This window comes from Drosophila biarmipes, chromosome 2L, assembly GCF_025231255.1.
Source record: "Drosophila biarmipes strain raj3 chromosome 2L, RU_DBia_V1.1, whole genome shotgun sequence".
Lineage (NCBI taxonomy): Eukaryota > Metazoa > Arthropoda > Insecta > Diptera > Drosophilidae > Drosophila > Drosophila biarmipes.
The window spans coordinates 19,765,738-19,786,656 of NC_066612.1; the positions used below are offsets into that span (position 1 = coordinate 19,765,738).

The window sequence follows — 20,919 nt, forward strand, 5'->3', positions numbered from 1 at the left end:
AGTGCTTTGTAACTAATTTACCTTGAATAAACATTTTGCTCGCTCGTTTAATATCTATGAAGCATGTGTAAATATCTTCCGTAGGATGATACAATTTTGAAAAAACCACCGTGCTAAATAATTCTTTAAATAATCTTTATTTGTGCTATGGCGAAAAAGTAAATATATTTGTCATTCGAATAAAGCTAAACCAATTTGGAAATTTAAATCGTTTAGTAACTGCCGTCAGATCTCTTTTAGCACTGGAGGGCCACGCCCACGCCCAACCGGTGGTTTCCATCCTTGAAGTTGTTGCAGTCCAGCACCGCGGAAATGGAGGCGGTGATGCCCTCGCGCAGCTTCTGCTCATACCCCAGGCCCAGCTCCACCACGTTGTTGATCTTGGCACGGATGAGGGCGTCTTCTTCCAGGTGGTAGATCATGCCCAGGTTGACGATCACGTCTCCGCCCCCGTCCTGCTCTCCGCCCTCCGGGTTTTCGGCAGTAGCTCCGCCACCGCCGCCGCCTTTGGTGACCTCGGCACCAGCGTCGATCTTCTCGTTGACCTTGTAAAAGAGCGATGCCAGCCAGGTGTCTCCGTTCTTTCTGCAAAATGTGGGGAAAGGTTTGGGTGAAAGCCCCTAAATGGGCTGTCCTTCTTCGCACTTACAGCTCGCCATGGAGGGTCGCTGTTTCGTTGGACCAGCCCAAGGCCACCTTCCAGCCTTTCAATTCGGTGTTGCCAATATCGAACTCGGTCCCCACTCCGCCCAGGAACTCCTTGTGGCCCACAACCAACGAGCAGTTCAATATCGGTTCCGAGTTTAGCCCAATGTCGGCCAGGAAGTTGAAGTTCTCCTGGGCGTAGCCCATCTTGAACTTTCCATCCGCCTCGCTGAAGGCGGTAGTAATATCATAAATTATATTATAGTTGGTAATATGATGGAGCTTTAAAGCTGTGATAAACTTTTATGGGGATAATAAAATAATAAATCAAAGCACCGATTCTGTCTAAAGAGATATCAAACCCTATAACACCCTATGCCCGTACGCACTTTGATCCTGGTTGAAACTTGGCTTCGAGGGCCAGCATCAGACCCTGGGCCAACTTATCCCGCTGCATTATCTCGCCAAAGAGCCAGTTCTCCGTGTTCCATCGCTCCGTGAGGGTCAGGCCCTGGTCCTCGATTTTGTACTTGCTCTGCAGGGAGCCGGACACCTTGCTGTTGTCCTGGCTGGCGAAGCCCGTGGTGAAGAACTCGATCCCCGAGTTGGTCAGGGTCTTGCAGTCGATCTGCCAGATGCCCGGATGGTAGCCGCGCTTGAAAAGATCGCGGGCCAGCTTACCCAGGTCGGGATACGTCGGCGTTGGAGCCATTGTGGGCGGTATGAATAGGTGGTACGGTGTATAAGGCCCGACTGATTTCGAAATTTTTGTTCACTACGCTTAACAGCCTCGATTAGCCGAAAATTTTTATCTAATGCTGCCTGTTCAGTATCGAGTTTTATACAGGCTAGACATCTTTGAACTACATTGCATTGGTTCCTGTGATTAAGCATAGCCTAACAAGTACTTAAACCAAAATTGTTAATGAAATCGAGCGGTTCAAAGCTTCTAAAAAAATGAGTTCCCAATCCTTTTGAAATGCTCCACCAGCGCTGCCATTATGACATACGTTTCTTCTCGATTTATTTCTCATGTAAATGCACAACGAAAAGATAATGGTTGTTAATGATTATGTGGTTTGGGGTGGTGTGTCCTAGTTTAGTCGCCAGTTGCTATGGGTCTACCCCTTAGGTTCTAACAACTGAAAAATGCAATGCCTTTTGAGCCACAATATTCCTTTTCAATGTTTTTTTAATAGGTAAATGTATTTTTACTGTACTTTTGCCAACAACAAATTTGCTAATTTTCAATGCACTAATCAAAGCTACATCCAACGACGACGGACAGACCGACCAAGCGATTGACCCACCCACCCCTTGCAACGCTTGTTGGCAGTGTCTCTTCTGCAGATTCGGGTGGCTGGGGCAGGGAGTGGGCGGATGTGGTAATGGCCGGCTGGCCGGGTGACAACTGATCCAATCTAATCGTTAGGATGTGCAGATTCTCTTTATATTTGACTGTGTGTTGTTACTTTTTGAAGAATATCTTTTCTTTTATTTTGTTTGTTCTTGTTGTTACTGCACTTGTCTGGCTGCTGTTGTTCTTGTTGTTGGGCGTGTGGGGATGTTAGACAAGGTTCAAGGATTCCACGACTGGCGGGAAACCATCGACTTAGGCCTCCAGCTCCAGGCCAACACCGATCTTGTGGCCACCGGCATTGAAGTTCTTGCCATCGACCAGCGTGGACAGGGTCAGGGTGACTCCGTCGCGCAGCTTCTGCTGGTATCCCAGACCCACCTGGCTGGCGTTGTTGACTTTGGCGCGCACGCTAGCATCGTCATCCAGCTGGTACTTGGCGCCGATGGCGAACTTGGTGTTGCTGGTGCCGCTGGCCCACGACAACTGCACACCCACATCCAGCTTGTCCGAAGTGCGTTGGAAGATCGAGCCGCTGAACTCCTGGCCGTCGTTGCTGATCGGGAAAGGGAAACCATTAATTTGGAGTCGTTTAAGCCCAGTGGCGAGGTAGTTATACTTACACAGCTGTGTGCAAGACAAAGTCCTTGGTGGTGTAGCCAAGGGCAAAGTTGTTGGTGGTCAGCTTGGACTGTTGTGTGTCAAATGCGGTCTGGTAACCGGCCAACCATCCCTGGTAGCCAAGCACGGCAGAAGCATTGATCAAGGGGCCCTTCAGATCAATGTTCACGTCCGAATCGGCCTTCACGTTCTCATGGCCGTAAGCCACCTTGAACTTGCCGTTCTTGTTTCTGTTGGTGGTAAGAGGATTATAAAATATAAGTTATCTGACGAAATCCAAATGGGAAAGCAAATGCAAGCTCCTTATTAAAACACAATTTTTTAAACCAACTATGTAAATGCAATGATAAGGCTTAATATCGTAGGTTAAAATAATTGTTAAATCTTACCCAGACTGGGGAGCGAAGTTGCCCTCCAGGGACAGCTTCAGACCCTCGAGGAGCTGATCCTGGACAGCGACCTCGGTGAACAGGGTGTTGTCTGTGTTCCACTTCTCAGTCAGGGTCAGGCCGTAGTCCTTGACCTTGTACTTGGTCTCCAGGGAGCCGAAGACCTTGCCAGACTCCTGGTTGGAGTGTCCGGCTGTGTTGAACTCGATGCCCGACGAGGTCTTGGTCTTCAGATCCAGCTTCCACAGGCCAAAGTTGTAGCCTTTGCTGAACACATCGCGAGCCTGTTTGCCCAAATCGCTGTATGATGGAGGAGCCATCTGGAAAGGAATGGGTTGAAATCGCAGCCAGTTAGTTGGTGAATAATCGATAGTCGTGATGGGGGTATTTATTGCGAAATCATTTCACTCGCCAGGTCAATTATTGCGCGTTAGGAAAGATAACTTTACTTACGGGGCTGGTTTAATCTTATCAGCAACATGATGATAATTACTTTTTGTCTAACTTAAATCAGAAGTGTTCTGACGAACGCAGAAGAAAAGTGAAAACTAAAACTAAGGGGCGCGAACAAACAGCATCAACATGGGCAAAGAATTTTTCAGGCCATTTCCTCATTTTCACTTTGGCTAAATGTCAATTTTTGCGGCGAAAATAAACAAATCAATTTAGATTAGTGTTCAAGGGAGAAAGCAAATTTTCTGGTGACAGAGAGAGGGTCAATGTACGTCGGGGTAAAAGAAAGAGTCAAGGAAAGTGGGATAAATGGAAACAGCAAAAGAACTACTACTCTTACACATTAATCTATCGTAACATGTAGTTTTTCATTACGAAATATTTATAGAAAAAACTTTGGGTGTTTTGACTAATTCTTATTAACCTCCAAAGGCCTGAGGGCTTCTTTTGTGTAATTCTTGTTTACTCTATTTATTGGCGACTGTAGTAGTACAGAAAACTGATGACTTTCTTAGAGTCTGATGATCATGATTTTATTCACATGATGTTAGTTAATACTCAAAGTTAAGTCACTTAAGTTAGTCATTTCAAAGCTTTAAAAAAGTGTCGTGAGATGAGTTGTCCCTATTTTTCTTCCCATAGCTGTGGTTCCTGTGTGTGTTTACGTTCCGTACTCGCTGGCATTAATTGCTGGTCAGTTTAGTCCGCTAGGCAAGCGATCATTGACACAGCAGCTAACTGCACATTTGCAGCCTCTGCTTTGGTCTCTGCTTCGTGTTTCTATTTGCGTGACGTCAAGAATGCGACATACACTCGCGGTGCGAATAATGGGAACAGAGAAAGCAAATATAACGCTGTATTGATTTGTAAAATTAAGTATAGTTATGGCGCTATTCATAGCCTCTAGCCAAATCCCGGGGTGTTATCCCAGCCATTCCTCCTTTTTTATAGCTTTTTATTAATTTTTATGTTTTAATATTCCATTACGATGTGATACGTGCTTCATTATGCTCCGTTTAATCATAAATGTAAATGGCCTAACATATCAATTTTTTGTTCCGTGCGGTTTAAAAGATGCAGTGGTGGGGAAAAATCAAAGCAATCAAGGCGGAAAATTATGAAAAGCGGCTAGCGGCAAACAAAAGTCGTTATGGCCAGCGGCCAAACGAGAAATGGGAGGAACTGCTTTTATTCTTTCGATGTCAGGTGATATAACCTGCTCACCAGATAGTGAAGAGATTCTGGGAGGTGTGTTCGCCGGTGAAAATGAATCAGCGCATCTCGCTGATGACCTTGACTGGGAGGTTAAAAAGTGGGAGGGTGTTCGCCCCGTTCCTCCGCCAGTTGCATAACGCGAGGGAAATCGATGGGCTAATGCAGGCCCGAGGCGGACAGCACGAAAAGGTGTCGCGCCAGGGGGTATTGATTTTCCAGGTGACGTCACGCAGACACCATCACCCACAATCGAAAAGTGCAAGCCTCACATGACCACAAACAAACAGTGATAAAGAACAGTCGAGAGCGAGGTTGAATGTTTATTGAGCGAGCCGAGGTGGGTGGCAACATGGCGATAACGAACGGAATTGATCAAAACAATTGAACGAGAGCGCCAGCACATTGGCTGCGAGTGTTACGTAACAGAATTTCGCCAGGCACTTTTCCATCGTTTCTCTGCTTCTTTTCTTTTTCGATTCGCCGGCAGCTGCTGCCAATGAACTGTGCCTTCGCTGGTGTGCGTGCGAGGTGTTGTCCGTGTGATAGCTGACCGGCAGAGTTTCTACCTTAGTTGCCGATTTATCTTTGATTGTTTGCCAAAACACTCCCCATTCGCAATTAACAACACGCTTTTCGTCGTCCAAAAAAGTGCTCAGCCCTTCGCCATTTGTTCATGCGCGTGTCTACTTGCAATTTTTCTTTTCGAGGTTATGAAATCACTAGCACCGAAAACCCCATATTTTCGCTTCCAAAAATCTTTTATTGCATTTTTCTGCAGGTATCGGGAGCTCTAGAAGGGTCGGTACTTACTTTTAATGAGTTTTAGTTTGGTTAGAGTGTAATGCGGAACGCAGAGGAACAGAGACAACCACGACAAACGTACACCACAAAATTTTGTAATTTTCCGCAGTGTTACCAGCTGGCAAATTGAAAATCCCACCACGAATTTCCTAAAAAATGTAGGGGCTTGGATAACCTGGAAGCACTGTCTAGGTATCAGAATGTTAACGTGAGTTAACAGAGTGGCTAACAGAGGGAGGTAAGAGGATTAAAATCTTAGGCGATATAACTCAACCCAAAGTCAGAGATAAAAAATGCAATAAATGCTATCATTCTCAATAAAACTGTGTATCAAAACTAAAAACCAATTCAAAAATTTAGTAACGAAAATAAGGGGACTACCGAACTATATTCATTTTCGTGATAGAAATTCTTAAACATTTTGAAGACTGATAGAATAAATAAAATCAGAAATTATGCTACTTTACACAAGGTTATTCCCGAAATATAATAAACAGTTCGGAACTTGCTTTCATTGTTTAACTACATTTAACACATTTAACTACATTAAACTTAGCATTGTAGGGCACGCCAAAAACCTTTATTTTTATTCCTCCAATTTACTGTCCCAGGACTTTATAAAAATAAATAAGTAAATTAAATTAAGGACATAAGTTTGCCAAGAAGAACGTTTTGGAATCGACAGGAAGGAAACCAAAATGCAATTACTTCCTCAAGAACCAATAATTGACTCCTGAACCTGAACCAAAGAATCAAAGCATATACATAGTAGACCAATGACTGAATTAAAACATCTAATTACTTTCCATCTCAAGAAAATGTATTTCAAACGGAAAAACGACTGAAGATGAATTTGGCCATTACTGCGGAAACATCGTCTGCCTTAACAGACTATGAATATGGGACTATCGATAAGTGTTGTCACTATCGAGGTTTAAACCAAAAACCATATTTTTAGTAACGGATTTTAAATGCTTAAACAGCTTCGTAAGAGTCTTAATCTTTAAAGAAAAAACAGTTATTTTTATGTAAATAGTAACACGCTTGTAGAGAATCTTACGATTAACTCACTTCAAGTTAACTCAGTCCCAATGAAACAATAAAATAAAATTTAAAGCGTCTATTATATTGATACAAAAAAAAGGCAGACTTTAAAGAAGAGCATACCTTCACCTGGAAATCCATTTTTTACATTTATACATAGCTCACCGCATCGTTTGACTAATGACGGATATAATTTTCAAGTGGTATAGAAAAAATGATGATGCTAAAAGGAGGTAAGCCATTAGAGGCACTAACAACAACTGAGTGTTTGAGATGCAATTTATTTTTAGAAGTCCCAGCATACCGCTCGTGCAGGGCAGCCAATCGACCGCATAATCGGATTCAAATGGGCTCTAATCAAGACCAGTGCATTTCTCGTGAGACGACAGCATGTTGAAGGCCCGCCTGAGGGAGGACTCCATACTGGGACGGTGCCTGGCCACCTCATCCCCCGTGGAGCGGGGCGACCTAGTCCTGGAGGAGCTGCCCTTCGCCCGTGGGCCGAAGCGGGACAGTGGGATCGCCTGCCTCGGGTGCTACCAGTTCCTTCAGTTCGGCGAGGACGGTGATTCGCTGGACCGCTGCGAGCTCTGCGATTGGCCCCTTTGTGGATCGTGTGCCGACGCTGATGACGCCACTGATCACCGCGGAGAGTGCCAGGTCTTCTCCGCCGCACGTGTCACTTTCGCCGGGAATGTGAGCGATGATGGCGTCTGCCCGCAGTTGGATTGCATAACGCCATTGAGGTTAGTTCGGCGGGGCTCCAGCGGGGGCAGTTCACATAGTTCTGCGGAATCTGGGGGACCAGGGGCCTCTGGGGGACCTGTACCAATATTAGTTTTGGCAGACGCGGCCCATTTCTCAGCCGTCGCATGCGAGCCGGCAAATTCAGAAAACTCATTGCGACGACGTCAAAGAAGGCGGTGGATCAAAAACAGAGTAGGGCACGATGGAGCAAATAATATGAATATGGTATCGTCTGTAGAATGTTCAGACTATTATTCTATGATTTACCTAAATGGATTTAATTTGCATTAAAAAGAAGAAAGGAAGTTAACTTCGGCAAGCCGAAGTTTTTATACCCATGCAGCTATAAAAAATAATCAATAATTTTATCAAATTGAATTCGAAATTCTTAAAAATATAAAAATGTATATTCCCAATATTATAAGATAATATGTCAAAACCTATAATTTGTTTCACATTATTTCCCACCAATTATTAGATCGTTCCTATGACAGCTATATGATATAGTCGTCCGATTTTAATAAAATGTTATTTTCAAGCTTATAAGGTTATATGTTAGAAAACACAAAAGATATAATTTTTATTTCATGTTTTCCTACTAATTTTCCGATCGTTCCTATGGCAGCTATATATTTTGATAAAATTTAGTTCGAAATTCAAAACCAAATAAAACATTTTATTTCCAAGCGTATGAGTTTATAAGTTAAAAAACACCGAAGATATAATATTTCAATATTATTTTACCACTAATTTTCCGATTGTTCCTATGGGAGCTATATGATATAGTCCTCCGATTTTGATAAAATTTAATTCGAAATTCAGAACTAATTTAAAAATGTTATATCCAAGCTTAGAAAGGTATATGTTAAACTTGCAAACTTCTGACTGAAATCATTATACCCTCTGCAAGGGTATAAAAAGTAATTTAAATTAAAACAAGAAATGAAGTTAGCTTAAGCAAGCCGAAGTTTGTATACCCTTGCAGTCATAAGAAATAATTAACGTTAATAAAACCATGTTAATTTTTTAAGAATTTTTTCTAGATCTAATGATTTGATGAAGATATAAATTCGAAATACTTAAAAATACAAAAAATTATTTTTTCATTATATTTTCCCACCAATTTTCCGATCATTTATATGGCTACTATGATATTGTCAAGGGTATATCGAACACTAATAAAAGCTGAAATAATAGTGATATCAGTGTCTTATTTTTATACCCATGCAAACAGTATTATGATTCTTGATCAGCATCACTGGACACCTTTATCTAGCCATTTCCGTCCGTTACTTTATGAACATGTCTCTCAGTTTTTAAGATATAGGGATTATCATATTTCAGAATTTAAAACAAAATTGTTTTTATCAGACCACTAAAATACTTAACTGTCATACGAATACATATTTTTGGAATATACATTTTCGTAACACACATAAATTTTAAGTGCCAATTTAAGCTGGAAGAGGACAAAAACTTCGTCTCTACAAACTTCTATTTTGTTTACATTTTTCCATATCGATTAAAAATTAAGAAAAGAATTATTGTATATTCACTTAATCCGCCGCACATTCAAATTATAGGTATATATTAAATAAAAATAGCACAATCATGTCACAGCAACTCAGGATATGTGAATTAGAGTGGACCTTCTTTAGGACAGGTTTTATAGATTTGTAAAATAACAAAAAGGAGAAAGGTCATGTCATGTTACAAGAGTAACGCCAGAAGATGCTTTTTAATTATCAATGATATTTTAAATAATAATTTTTGTATGCAACTACCCGGGGCCCACTGTGCTCCGCAAATATGATGCTTTATGTCGGAGCAGGCCAGAATGTTGCTATGTAGTGGGGGGATAGCGTCATCTGTGAGGTTTGCCCATGATCTGCGTTCGGCCAGCCGGTGTCAGTCAGCGAAATGACATCGCCGGCAACGTTGTCGGTGAATCGGACGTCGGTTCAGACAAGTCCGGTCTGCGGACGCTATCTGGTGGCCAAGGGCGCGACTCCTGGCCGCGGGTTACTCATCGAGGAGCTGCCATTCGCCGTGGGCCCCAAGTGCAATGGACCGGTGGTGTGCCTGGGATGCTACGAATCTGATCTGGATCCAGAGGAGGAGCAGTGCATCGAATGCGGCTGGCCGTTGTGCGAGGATTGCTCAGGAAATGAGGATAACGCTCATTTCCAGCTGGAGTGCCGGGAGCTGAGGGGTTCTCGGGCACGATTCTTCCCTCTTCCCAGTGGGAGCAGCCACTGCCCGCAGTTGGATTGTATTATGCCCCTAAGGTGAAGCCCAGCGGGAGGAACAAAAATAGACCCAGCCAAAAAACAAACTGAAATGACCACTGTTCGCATTTTTCGGATCACAGGGGTGTCTAAGTAATCTTTAAACAAGAAGAAATAATAATATAACATACTGATTTATTTTGAACGAGGTATTCTGTGAACTACGGGTATATCCCTGAAGTAACTAATTTGGGTTAAAAACTTTTATATTTAGGCTAATTGTTATATGGTACAGCCCCTTGTTGACTTTCTGAGTTTTCGCCTTCCAGGGTTCTGCTTGCGAAGGAGGCTAATCCCGAGCGATGGGACAGCGAGGTGGCACCAATGGAGCACCACGAGGAGGAGCGGAAGAAGGACGCAGATGTGTGGCACGCGGATCGCGTTAATATTGCGCAGTATTTGCGGGGTCCCTGCAAACTGGCCTCCCGGTTTAGTGAGGAACTGATTATGCAGGTGGTGGGAGTGCTGGAGGTGAACGCCTTTGAGGCGAGAAGCTCGAAGGGCTATCCCCTAAGGTGCCTCTTCCCCTACACCGGCATTCTGGCCCACAATTGTGTTCCGAACACATCCAGGAGCATCTATCCCAGCGAGGGCTACAAGTAAGTGTGGAAATATGTTTACATGCCGTGTGTATAAATAAGTTTTTAGATGAAATACAGTACGTTTGCTCTAAATACGTAAAGTCTGAGTTATATTTCAGTCTCTTTAGGGCTGAAGAGTGTGAAAATTTTCTCACCCTTCATATTAATAAAAGTCTGGCACAATTTACTTGTAGAGTAAAATGTTATAGATTCGACGGAAAGGTAGAAGGAAGCGCTTCCGACCGCGCACTCTTGATCAGGATCACTAGTTGTTGAATGTTGGAATTTTGCATGTAGAGTCCTAAGCTTCTTGCGCAGCGCAAGTTTGTTTCCACTACAACGACCACAATCTGCTAAAAACTCACACTAACAAAAATGTGATAGGTCAAATGTACATATTTGTCTCATTAATACCTATCAATTGATCTATAAAAATGTGCCACGCCCACTCTAAAGCCCACACACGGCCAAAACGCTTAAATTCTGAGATAGCAGGTAGGTGGCGCTTTACAATATCGCCTTGTTAATTATATGTTCTTTTTCCTGCTACTTATACATCCCTTTTTCCCTTTTGCTACCCTAAGCTTAGTATCGAGTATCTGATAGTCGAAGCACACGAAAATAGCGTTCTTCCTTGTTTTATACTACATTTTTTAAAACTCTGTTTTTAATTCAAACGAAGAAAACTCATTCAAACAATGTTTAAATTACTACAGTATTATATTTGGATCCATACCTTCAACTCCTCTATTTTGATTTACAGAATCCGCTTGCGTGCCATGGTGGACTTGGAGGAGGGTCAGCCACTGCATCACAGCTACACGTACACTCTGGATGGCACTGCCCAGAGACAGAAGCATTTGAAGCAGGGCAAGTTCTTCAGCTGCAAGTGCGATCGCTGTCTGGATCCCACCGAATTGGGAACGCACTTTTCCAGCCTAAAGTGTGGTCAGTGCGCAGAGGGATACCAAGTCCCCAGAGAGCCGACGGGTGAGCACCAACGATTTAACATTTAGTTAGTTAACTTACTAAGTCCAAACTTTACAGAACTGGACACCAGTTTTAACTGCGGCAGCTGCGGAGCTACCACTACCAACTCGGAGGCGGTGGCTATGCTCATATCCCTTCAGTCCGAAGTAAACTCAGTGCAAGCCCTGGAAATGGGAGCAAAGCGGCTCGAAGAGGTCGAACGACTGCTGCGCAAGTACAAATCCCTGCTCCATCCGCAGCACTTCATCGCCACAGGGCTGAGACAGCTGCTCATCGAGATGTACGGAAGGGTCAAGGGCTACGAGATGGTCCAGCTGCCGGATCACCAACTGGAGCGTAAGGCGGAGCTCTGTCGCCAAGTGCTGCGGGTACTGAATACCTTCGAACCCGGTCTCAGTCGAACCCGAGCCATGAATCTCTACGAGCTGCACGTTCCCCTGGTGCTCTTGGCCAAAAGCGGGTTTATTGCTGGCAAGCTAAACGGAGGAGAGTTGCGTGCCCGCCTCGTGGACGCCATAGATCTTCTGAAGGAGTGCGTGGAGATCCTGGAGTTCGAGGACAAGAGCTCCCAGGAGGGAGTTCTCTGCGGAGTGGCTAAGCAGGCGCTGAAGCAGCTAACTCTGAGCGTGGAGGGCCTGGGAAGCGAACTCGATTGATTACTTATGCATATCGGATAGCTTTATTGGGAACTGTTCAAGGGACACTACTGTGGTAGACGGTGTTACATTCAAAATCTTGTTAGTGCTGGTGGAAGGTCGTAAATGTCAAAAGAACAATAAACTACAACTAAAAAGTGATTACAATTATTACAAACTATTGCTGCACAGTATTGTTTGAGTGTTTGATCTCTTTTTTATTTTTGGTATATGCGTCTATGTATCTTCGTATCTATCGTAAATGCTCTTGTAAGGTCTTATACCCTAGCTCGGTACATAGCTATGTAGTAATGTATACGTTGAGATTTTTCTACTTCTCAAATCAGAATGTGCTGCTTAGTTGGATACTGGTAAAAAATACCCCGGGTGGCCGAAGATTTCATTGGTGTTCATCGGTGTACAAATGATCTACGCACGCATTTTAATCAAGCTGTTGCAAAAAGTTCCTTATAAAATATCATGTTCATTTTGAGTATGCTCCTTCCTCCGCTAGGCTGCTTTCTTTATATTTATAATTTCAAACCATTATAAACTAAAGCATAAATTAAGTTGGAATCTGCATATAATACACAATACGAAATACGAATGAATTTGACTGGCTGTGGGTGGGGAGGCTGATTAAAAAAATCACACAATAATTAAAAACTAAAAACATTCCTGGGCTCTCTTAGCCGCACAATAAACACAGGGACAAAATATAAAGAATATTTCCTGGCCCTAGACCTCGTGGCTCAGAAGAGGCGTATCGTGGTAGCGGGAGGCGTGGTTCAGACTGGTGCAGGGCAGCAGCCACAGCGCCGGATGTCCGCGTCCAAAGACATCGGCCAGCAGTTGGTACTTGCGCCGGTTGGGCCGGTAGGTGCCCTTTTGCTGTATCGCCTCCACCGCCGTCTCGTCGTACAGGATTGCGTGCAGCTGGTCCACCATGATGGCCGTAACGAACAGGCCGAAGAGTGCCGACACCAGCATAAGTATAACCGAGTGAATCCTGAAAGCGAAATCGTAAGGCAGATGTTAAACATTTTACTAAAAGTATTCAAATCCCATCAATATTTCCATACACTGTTTCTTTAGTTGTCGTCACCGACATACCTTTAATACATTTTCCCATTGCAATGGTATTAATGAAGTTTCAGCTCTTAAATGGGCACCATTTCATAACTTCAATGTATATAATTATTAAAATTTTCCATTTTGATAGGTAAATTTTAGGGTGTGTTTTAAGTGTGATCTGATATAAATGCTATACTTTCAAAAGATAGCTTTAGGAATTATCCAACTGCACTTTATATTAAGTTAATTGTGATATGCAGATATTTAAAAATGTAACTACAGTTTCCTCATGCAGGTGATACATAAGTCATAGATGTAAAGGTATATAAAACTTTTAGGGATCTTTGTTGGTTGATTTGTCCGCTTTGTCAACAATTACAATTGGCATGCCGCTTAACATTCAGATCAGAACACCCCAAAAAAGGTTCTATAGCTATAGCGAGGCAAACTTACATTCGCAACTGGGTTTCGATCACGTTCTGGCTGCACTCCTCGCAGGGCCACACCCAGGAGCTGACGATGAGGGCGATGGAGTAAAGCGAAAGCAGGGCCACGTAGATGAGGAACTGCAGGAAGTACTTCTGGTTGCGCTCGCCCACACAGTTGTTGATCCAGGGGCAGTGGTGATCCATGCGCCGGATGCACCGCTTGCAGATGCGACAGTGGTGGGCGCGGGGTGGCCTGTAGGTTTCGCAGCGGGTGCACACCGTCCACTCGCTGCTGTGGCCATTTCCGGGCGGAGGATTGTTCTTGTTGGTGGTGTGCAGGTCGGAGAAGTCCAGTCGGTTGGCGGGCAGGGGCACGGTGCCCGGATCGGAGAACACGGCCTTAGAATGGGACATGGCCAGCAGGAAGACGACGGTGTTGAAGAGCACCACATGGAAGGACATCCAGAGGCTGTCGGAGGTAGCTTGCCTTTGTAAAAAGTTTTTTGTCGAACAAAGCGCATATTACTCACCTGCCCGGCATGGTGGTCAAGATGATCCAGCGGATGACCACATAGTCCGCGTAGAGAACTGCCCCGTATGTGACCACCAGGCAGGCGATGCCACAGGGATCCCGGATGAAGACCATTGCTCTGCTGTTGGCTTTTATTGAACTAACCTGGGTATTATTGCCTCACCCCCTTTTCTTTTAATTCAATTAGAAACCGAAGGGGCTGATGTCCGTAGCCCCCTCCCCCTGAAAATCGACGGCGAAAATAACAATTGTTGCTGTACTTCCTCGGCTCCTCTGCCGTTTCTCGATCCGCTCGTGGGCGGTACTCGGGGATCCTGGGGGCAGTCTCGTCGGCTGCCGCACTTTGCCCACTCAATGGTGGGTGCACAATTCACAAATCGAGCGAATCATTGACTTTTTAGGGTTTATTTTACGCTTGAAATTGTCTTTATTTATTTAGGGTGACCGTTCGCAGAAAGCGCGATAATATTGCACTGCTTAACAACTGGAAAACCCTATCCCTCATGGGCGTAGGACAATATATTTCGGGGGTTACTACGCAAAAATAAATGTTTGAATATGGAAAATATAAATTAATATTTCGGCTTATAAAACAAAAAGCAATACCTATTGTGGGCTTTAAGAAATATCTAAGCATTTTTTTAATATATGTGCGTATAATGTTATGTGGAGTTTCCGACGGTTTTGGGATTAGTTAGTTTGGAACCAACTAAGAAACCCGTCGTCAGTCTCACAGCACTTAATTTTAGTATGGTTTTTGGGGCAAACCCTGAATAACATATAATGGATAACGTTAGTATTTTTTTTTAACTTTTAGGAATACGTGGAAAAACATTTTAGTGTTATATCCTAGTTCGTAGATTGTTTTTAAAATGTAAACAAAAAACATTTACAAACATAAAAACAAAAAAACATTTACAAACATAAAGACTTAGTTAAATCAATTTCTTCACCTTCAAACTTTAAATAAAATAAATGGAAAGGTAACCCAAACGTTGCTAAATAATTTTTAAACATAAGAAATTTAAGTCAACTCCTCATTTAATTCCTTAAACCGTTTATTAAACATAAAAATTTAAAAATGTCGTTACAAAATTTTATGTTGAATTCATTCAATTCCTTGCCGTGTTCTCCTTGCCGCGCTCCCGTTTGAGGAGCTGTTGCTCCCTTTGGGCCATTCCCTCCTTGACCCAATAGTGCATCATGACCTCCACCAAGGTGATCCGGCCCTTGCTCTCCTTTTTCAGAAGCTACGAGGGTACAATCAAGTCAAGTAAACGGATAACAGTAGGAAAAACAGCTTTCTTACCCCGCCAATAAGCTCCTTGCAGCCCTTGGTCAAATGCGGCGGATAGGAGATCTCCATGCGCCTGATCTTGCTGTATGTGCTTTCCGTGCTGTTCGACTCGAAGGGCGGGCAGCCAACGACGAACTCGTAGCACAAGATGCCAAGACACCACTGGTCCACCGAGTCGTCATAGGAGTTGCCGTCCACCATCTCAGGCGGCAGGTAATCCAATGTGCCGCACAGAGTCCTTCGCTTATTGTTGGGCGTGTGCGCCGACCAACCAAAGTCGGCCAGCTTCAGATCGTCGGTGCTGGTCAAAAGGATGTTCTCCGGCTTCAGATCCCGATGGATCACGTTGTTCAAATGGCAGTAGTTGAGGGCATTGGCCACCTGGTATGTGTATTTCGCCGCCCTGGGTTCATCGAATCGATGGTTGGGTGCTCCTCGCAGATGCTTGAACAGCTCGCCTTCTGAAGCGATCTCCAGAGCGAGGTAAATGCGGCTCTCGTCATGGAACCAGGTGAGCAGGCGCAGGATGTGTGGGTGCTTCAGTCGCGACTGGATCTCGATCTCGCGCAGAACTTGGCGCTGCACACAGCCCTTGCGCAGCTCTTCCTTGAACATGACCTTCATGGCCACCAGATAGTGAGAGTGGCGTTCCCTCGCCAGGTAGACGCGACCGAATTTCCCGCGGCCCAAGTGGGCGCCCATTTCGAAGTCGCGGGAGCTCCAATCGTACCTAGGCGAACCAACGTTAGAACGTATTCTAGAAATTCATAAGGTTCACATACGGTTGTCCGTAGGCGTCGTGGGACATCATCTTAAGACACATATTCTTAATCGGCTCCTGGTGCTCCTCGGGCACCTTGGTCAGCAGGTGCGGCAGATGGTTCCGGTTGGCGTGCTTTGTGCGAGAAAGCGTCATGGCGCTTGTTTCCGACTTATAATGCGATTAATCAAGTAAAATGTTATTTTTAAATCAGTTTTCTTTCGGCGTCGCCTCTATTTGCGCGTTTTTTTCGAATGCTGGGATTAGTGTGGCCGCATGCTACGGACGTCAAATTCAATGACTTTTTGGATAAGTGACTTTGAATAGATCACTACATTTCTTAAATTCGGAAAGCGAATACTTTTAAGTTAGTTTGAATGTTCTTTATGTTTTTCATAAAGATTTTCAACAATAGTTTAACTGTTTTCGACATTAAAGTTATTTTTATTAAAATGGTAGATAAATTTTTATATACTGAACGCACAAAATCATGGAAAATTAGGCAATATTTGTATCTTATTCTTCTTGTTTCTTAATAATGCTGGAATAAAATTATAATCATAAAGATTTTCAACAATAGTTTAACTGTTTTCGACATTTAAGTTATTTTTATTAAAATGGTAGATAAATTTTTATATACTGAACGCACAAAATCATGGAAAATTAGACAATATTTGTATCTTATTCTTCTTGTTTCTTAATAATGCTGGAATAAAATTATATCCATACGAAAATGTGTGTGTCACCTTCGAAAGAGAGAGTAGTCACAGATAGTTTTAGATGAAGGCACGGATGCCCCTAATCAAGGTACCGATACTTTGCGCTTTGCGTCTACAGGCATCTGGTCACACTCGCCATTAGTCATTTTTTACACAATAAACGCAATTTAAGCGAATTTGCAATCCCTATTTGTCGGATATAGACGAGATCGAAAAGATTAAAGGAGTCCGCAAACCATTGAGGAAAAGGCCCAAAGATTTCTGCAGGGAAAAGCAGCCGGAAAGTCGCCTTGTGAACGTTGTGACGCCGTGAAAATCGATTTCAAGGGGAAAACAATAGGGAAACCAGACAAAGATTGACTGACTTGGATTTTATTGACCCCGGGGCAGCACAGATTGTTGGCAGGTAGCCGAGCGAGCAGAGCGTTGGTCATAAAGATGGGAATCTTTGGGCAGTCGTCGCCATTCGACGCCGACGTGGGTGAGTCTATCGATAACCGGGTGGGTTGGCTGGCTGATTGGAGGAGGCGCAGTTCCAACTGGACTGCACCAATGACCACTGCATTCCATAGTTTTCTATTCTTATCTGCGGGCTGAAGCCCCTGCACATTACCCCTTTTCCCAATGGACCCGCTTCCAAATTAAGCAGACAACAAAGAAGGTCATGTGAGATGCTGTGCGCAGCTCTGCGTCGTTCGTTGAACTTCCTATTGGAGTTTTCGTCTGGCAGTCGCTGACCTTGAGTGACGTAGCACTGAAACCACCCCCTGCGCCCACCACCCCTTCCCTAATACAATTTAACAAGTTCCCATATTATATTGATTTTCTTTCATTGTTCCAATCGGTTCGCGAACTGCGTTATCTATGTTTGCCATGAGTCACAACAGGATTTGTATTCCACCACTGATTAGCTAATTTGGTTCTTTGTTCCCAAATAACAGAAAAGGCCACCAGCGAGACAAATACGAACGACAACTGGTCACTGATCCTGGATGTGTGCGACAAGGTCTCGACCAATCCTCGCTTGGCCAAGGACTGCTTGAAGGCGGTGATGCGCCGTATGGGCCACAGCGATCCCCACGTAGTGATGCAGGCGATTACGCTTTTGGATGCTTTGTCCAATAACTGCGGAAAACCCCTCCACTTGGAAGTGGCTTCGAGGGACTTCGAGACCGAGTTCCGCCGGCTGCTGGGCAAGGCTCAGCCCAAGGTTTCGCTGGTGAGTCCAGGGAATCAATATCTAGCTATCCCTTACTAAAGCATACCTTGTGAACCGCAGAAAATGCGCCAAGTGCTGAAGAACTGGGCTGAAAACGACTACAAGAACGATCGGGAGCTGGACTTGATACCAGCCCTCTATACCAAGTTGCGTCTAGAGGGCTACGACTTCAAGAATCTGGGCGATAAGGCCAGCAAGTCAGTTGCCGAAAAGGCCGCTGCACTGCCCAAAGATCCCAATGTGGTTAGCAGCCAGCAGGAGGAGGACGACATCGCCAAGGCCATCGAACTGTCGCTGAAGGAGAACAAGGGTAGTCCAAAGACTGCCAGTGGAACGACTGGCGGCACCTCAAGTGCCTATCCGTCGTTGTATCCCTCTTTTGGGGGAGCCACCTCCAGCGCTCCTAGCAGTGAAACGATTGCAACTCCTGCTCCGGAGCCAAGAAAGGTTCGCGCCTTGTACGATTTTGAGGCGGCGGAGGAGAACGAACTGACCTTCGTAGCGGGTGAGATTATTCATGTAATGGACGACAGCGATCCAAACTGGTGGAAGGGCTACAACCAGCGGGGCGAAGGGCTCTTCCCCTCGAACTTTGTCACTGCCGATCTGTCCGTTGATCCAGAGCGCCTGGACATCAATCAACAGCATATGTCGGCCGCCGCCGCAGGGCAGAGAGAGTTGGACTCCGCTGCGGCCCTGCAGCAAAAGACTGAAGCAGCAGCCGCTGCCGCAGCAGCTCATCCCGTAGAGATCGACGAATCGAAAATTGATAGGTTGCTGCATCTGCTCCACGAAGCGAATCCCGAGGATCCGTCACAGGACAGCGACGAGATGCTGCAGCTGGAGCAGGAGGTCCATCAGATGGGCCCGCTGATTGACGCTGAGCTGGAGCGCGTGGACCGCAAGCACGCTCAGCTGACGCAACTGTCTAGTGATCTTGTGGATGCCATCAATCTTTATCATACCTTGATGCGGGACGATCGGGTTGCAGCTGGACAATTTGCTGCCGCTGCAGGCGGCTTCATGCCTGGACTAGCTGGCTTTCCGGGTGCCGCTCTGTATGGTGCTCCAGGCTACCCCGCAGCGGGTGGATTCCCTCCGGCCCAAAACTATCCGGGTATGCACTCGCTGCCATATGGCCCCGTACCAAATCCTACCAATGGGGCTCCATCGCAGGCCCCTGGAGCTCCTGGTGGCTATCTGGGTCAACCACAAGGTCAGGTACCACTGCCCTATCAAAATGGACACGCCGCACAGATGAATTGTGAGTATAATGAATAATCAGTAGCCCGTTTAAGGAATATTAAATATAATAATATAATAAACTTCCAATCACTCATTCAGCGCTGCCCACCCATTTGACTCAGCCAGCTGCTGCTGCCCCTTTGCCGCAGCCCATCTACACTCAGCCCACTCCTGTGACCACCCAGCAACAGCAGGCGTTACCCCAGCACCCGCAGCAGCCGCCACAGCATCCCCAGCAGCCACCTCAGCATCCCCAGAACAGCTATCACATCGACCCCCAGTCGCAGTACGCCCAAGTTCCGCCCGCAGTCACACAAATCCAGCAGCCGCAACAGCCTCCAGCCCCCCACGCGTTCATGTCGCCACAGCATCAGCAGCCGCCGCCTCCGCAGGGCTACCAGCCAGGACCAAATCTGTATGCACCGAACGGATCGCCAGCCGTCAACCCACAGAGCTACATGTCAGCACAGCAGCATCAGCAGCAGCAGGCTCCACAGCAGCACCCACCACACGATCAGTTCAGTCAGCTGCACCAGCAGATGGCCGCCATTTCCATGGCTGGGGGACCGCCAGTTGGGGCGCCCGGCTATCACATGCAGAACGATGCTGTCAAGAACAACATTCCTATCTACCAGCAGCAGCGGTAAGACCGCTGGAATTCAATAACGCCCTTCACTTGGTTTGCTACAGTTTGCCCAAAACGAACTTTGTCTCCAGTCTGTCAAAAAGATGCAAACAAGTAGCTTAGTCCCGGATAACTTTCCGATGCACGCGAGTTGTCAAATCTCTACAATGTATATTTTGTGGGGGCCGCAAAAAGCAATTGTCAGTGAACCAAATTCGACTATCCTTAAAGATAATGAGAGAAGCCAAATTGATTAAAAAGTGTCCCCTTACATTTTTTGTTTTCGATTTTTTGTAATGTTTATTTTTGGCCAAAAGGTAAAAGAGTCGGAAATATATATACCATATAAATATTCTATATTCAACACCATGTATAACTTTGTATTTAGTGCAGAAGAGATAACTATTATGTATTATGTTTATTGTACGGATTATATGATAACATTAACAAAACGAATCACATTCATTAAAATCATTCAAATATACTAAGAAAACCACGTCTTCGATAATTTCAAGTGAGAAGATTAAAGGAGTGACTACTGAAGACTAATCCTCATCCATCCAGCATGAGCGGTCTCCGAATGAATCACCTTGTGGGCTTTGAATCAGAAGGACATATACATATGTCATGATGTTGACTAGTCACCAAACATCACAGCTGAGTACAGAATTTTATTTTAGAATTGGATGCGAGGCTTGAATCTTAAGACTTATTTAAGTATTTATTGCTAAAGGTGTCAGAAGACCATAATTGAAATACTTTTATTATTTGTCTAAAACATGCAATACTGTTGAGTTCCTTAAAACTTAATATAATTTCTTAATACAAGACTTGATATTGGGATTACAAATCACAACCTTAAGATATTCAAATTATTGGAAACTATTAGAAAGAGCAATGCAACGTTTTTTAAGCGCTTGTTCAATAAAAACGAAAACCAACACGGAAATCATAATTTTTATTTTGCGACCAATTCGAAACAATTGTAGTTGTAGAAAATCGTTACACGAGCTCCCAATTGCAGTCCGTGCAGTTGGGCATGCATTTATGATTCACATACCACCTCTCTGCTGCTTAACGTGGTTGGCTCCCATCAACTGTGCTTATTCCCATCCCAGTTGTACCGCAACCGACATCCGTTCGAGTCAGGGCACTTTTCAGATGCGATTCCAATATATTTCAAACAATCTTTGCCACATGCCAATGTCTCGCATGCCAGCAAACATGCAACAACTCGGCAAATTCCCGTCCGGC

General features: G+C 44.6%; 6 protein-coding genes across 7 annotated transcripts; 2 read left to right on the plus strand and 4 right to left on the minus strand.

The window, feature by feature from the left end:
- Nucleotides 1-118: 118 nt before the first annotated feature.
- LOC108034026 (voltage-dependent anion-selective channel) lies at nt 119-1,500 on the minus strand. Its single transcript, XM_017108766.3, has 3 exons — nt 1,035-1,500; nt 650-874; nt 119-585 (listed from the first exon to the last, which is right to left on the minus strand). The coding sequence occupies exons 1-3, from the start codon at nt 1,355-1,357 to the stop codon at nt 237-239; spliced, it is 897 nt and encodes a 298-aa protein (XP_016964255.1). The 5' UTR covers nt 1,358-1,500; the 3' UTR covers nt 119-236.
- A 319-nt stretch (nt 1,501-1,819) lies between these two features.
- On the minus strand, nt 1,820-5,649 carry LOC108034028 (voltage-dependent anion-selective channel). Its single transcript, XM_017108767.3, has 4 exons — nt 5,491-5,649; nt 3,013-3,332; nt 2,626-2,853; nt 1,820-2,558 (listed from the first exon to the last, which is right to left on the minus strand). Exons 2-4 carry the CDS (start codon nt 3,330-3,332, stop codon nt 2,258-2,260), a joined length of 849 nt encoding a protein of 282 aa, XP_016964256.1. The 5' UTR covers nt 5,491-5,649; the 3' UTR covers nt 1,820-2,257.
- A 1,196-nt stretch (nt 5,650-6,845) lies between these two features.
- LOC108034105 (SET domain-containing protein SmydA-8) lies at nt 6,846-11,928 on the plus strand. 2 transcript variants are annotated; one of them, XM_017108882.3, is made up of 4 exons: nt 6,846-7,271; nt 9,830-10,159; nt 10,905-11,131; nt 11,189-11,928. In XM_017108882.3, the coding sequence occupies exons 1-4, from the start codon at nt 6,916-6,918 to the stop codon at nt 11,785-11,787; spliced, it is 1,512 nt and encodes a 503-aa protein (XP_016964371.1). In that variant the 5' UTR covers nt 6,846-6,915; the 3' UTR covers nt 11,788-11,928. The 2 variants fall into 2 exon arrangements, with proteins under 2 accessions (XP_016964371.1, XP_016964370.1); XM_017108881.2 differs by lacking the exon at nt 6,846-7,271 and adding an exon at nt 9,193-9,560.
- Nucleotides 11,788-14,281, minus strand: LOC108034106 (palmitoyltransferase ZDHHC3). Its single transcript, XM_017108883.3, has 3 exons — nt 13,799-14,281; nt 13,294-13,737; nt 11,788-12,775 (listed from the first exon to the last, which is right to left on the minus strand). The coding sequence occupies exons 1-3, from the start codon at nt 13,912-13,914 to the stop codon at nt 12,505-12,507; spliced, it is 831 nt and encodes a 276-aa protein (XP_016964372.1). The 5' UTR covers nt 13,915-14,281; the 3' UTR covers nt 11,788-12,504.
- Nucleotides 14,282-14,840: 559 nt separating this feature from the next.
- On the minus strand, nt 14,841-16,135 carry LOC108033327 (aurora kinase B). Its single transcript, XM_017107612.3, has 3 exons — nt 15,880-16,135; nt 15,110-15,827; nt 14,841-15,050 (listed from the first exon to the last, which is right to left on the minus strand). Exons 1-3 carry the CDS (start codon nt 16,011-16,013, stop codon nt 14,913-14,915), a joined length of 990 nt encoding a protein of 329 aa, XP_016963101.1. The 5' UTR covers nt 16,014-16,135; the 3' UTR covers nt 14,841-14,912.
- A 556-nt stretch (nt 16,136-16,691) lies between these two features.
- Nucleotides 16,692-20,158, plus strand: LOC108034053 (signal transducing adapter molecule 1). Its single transcript, XM_017108807.3, has 4 exons — nt 16,692-17,057; nt 17,518-17,795; nt 17,856-19,059; nt 19,140-20,158. Exons 1-4 carry the CDS (start codon nt 17,015-17,017, stop codon nt 19,685-19,687), a joined length of 2,073 nt encoding a protein of 690 aa, XP_016964296.1. The 5' UTR covers nt 16,692-17,014; the 3' UTR covers nt 19,688-20,158.
- Nucleotides 20,159-20,919: the final 761 nt, after the last annotated feature.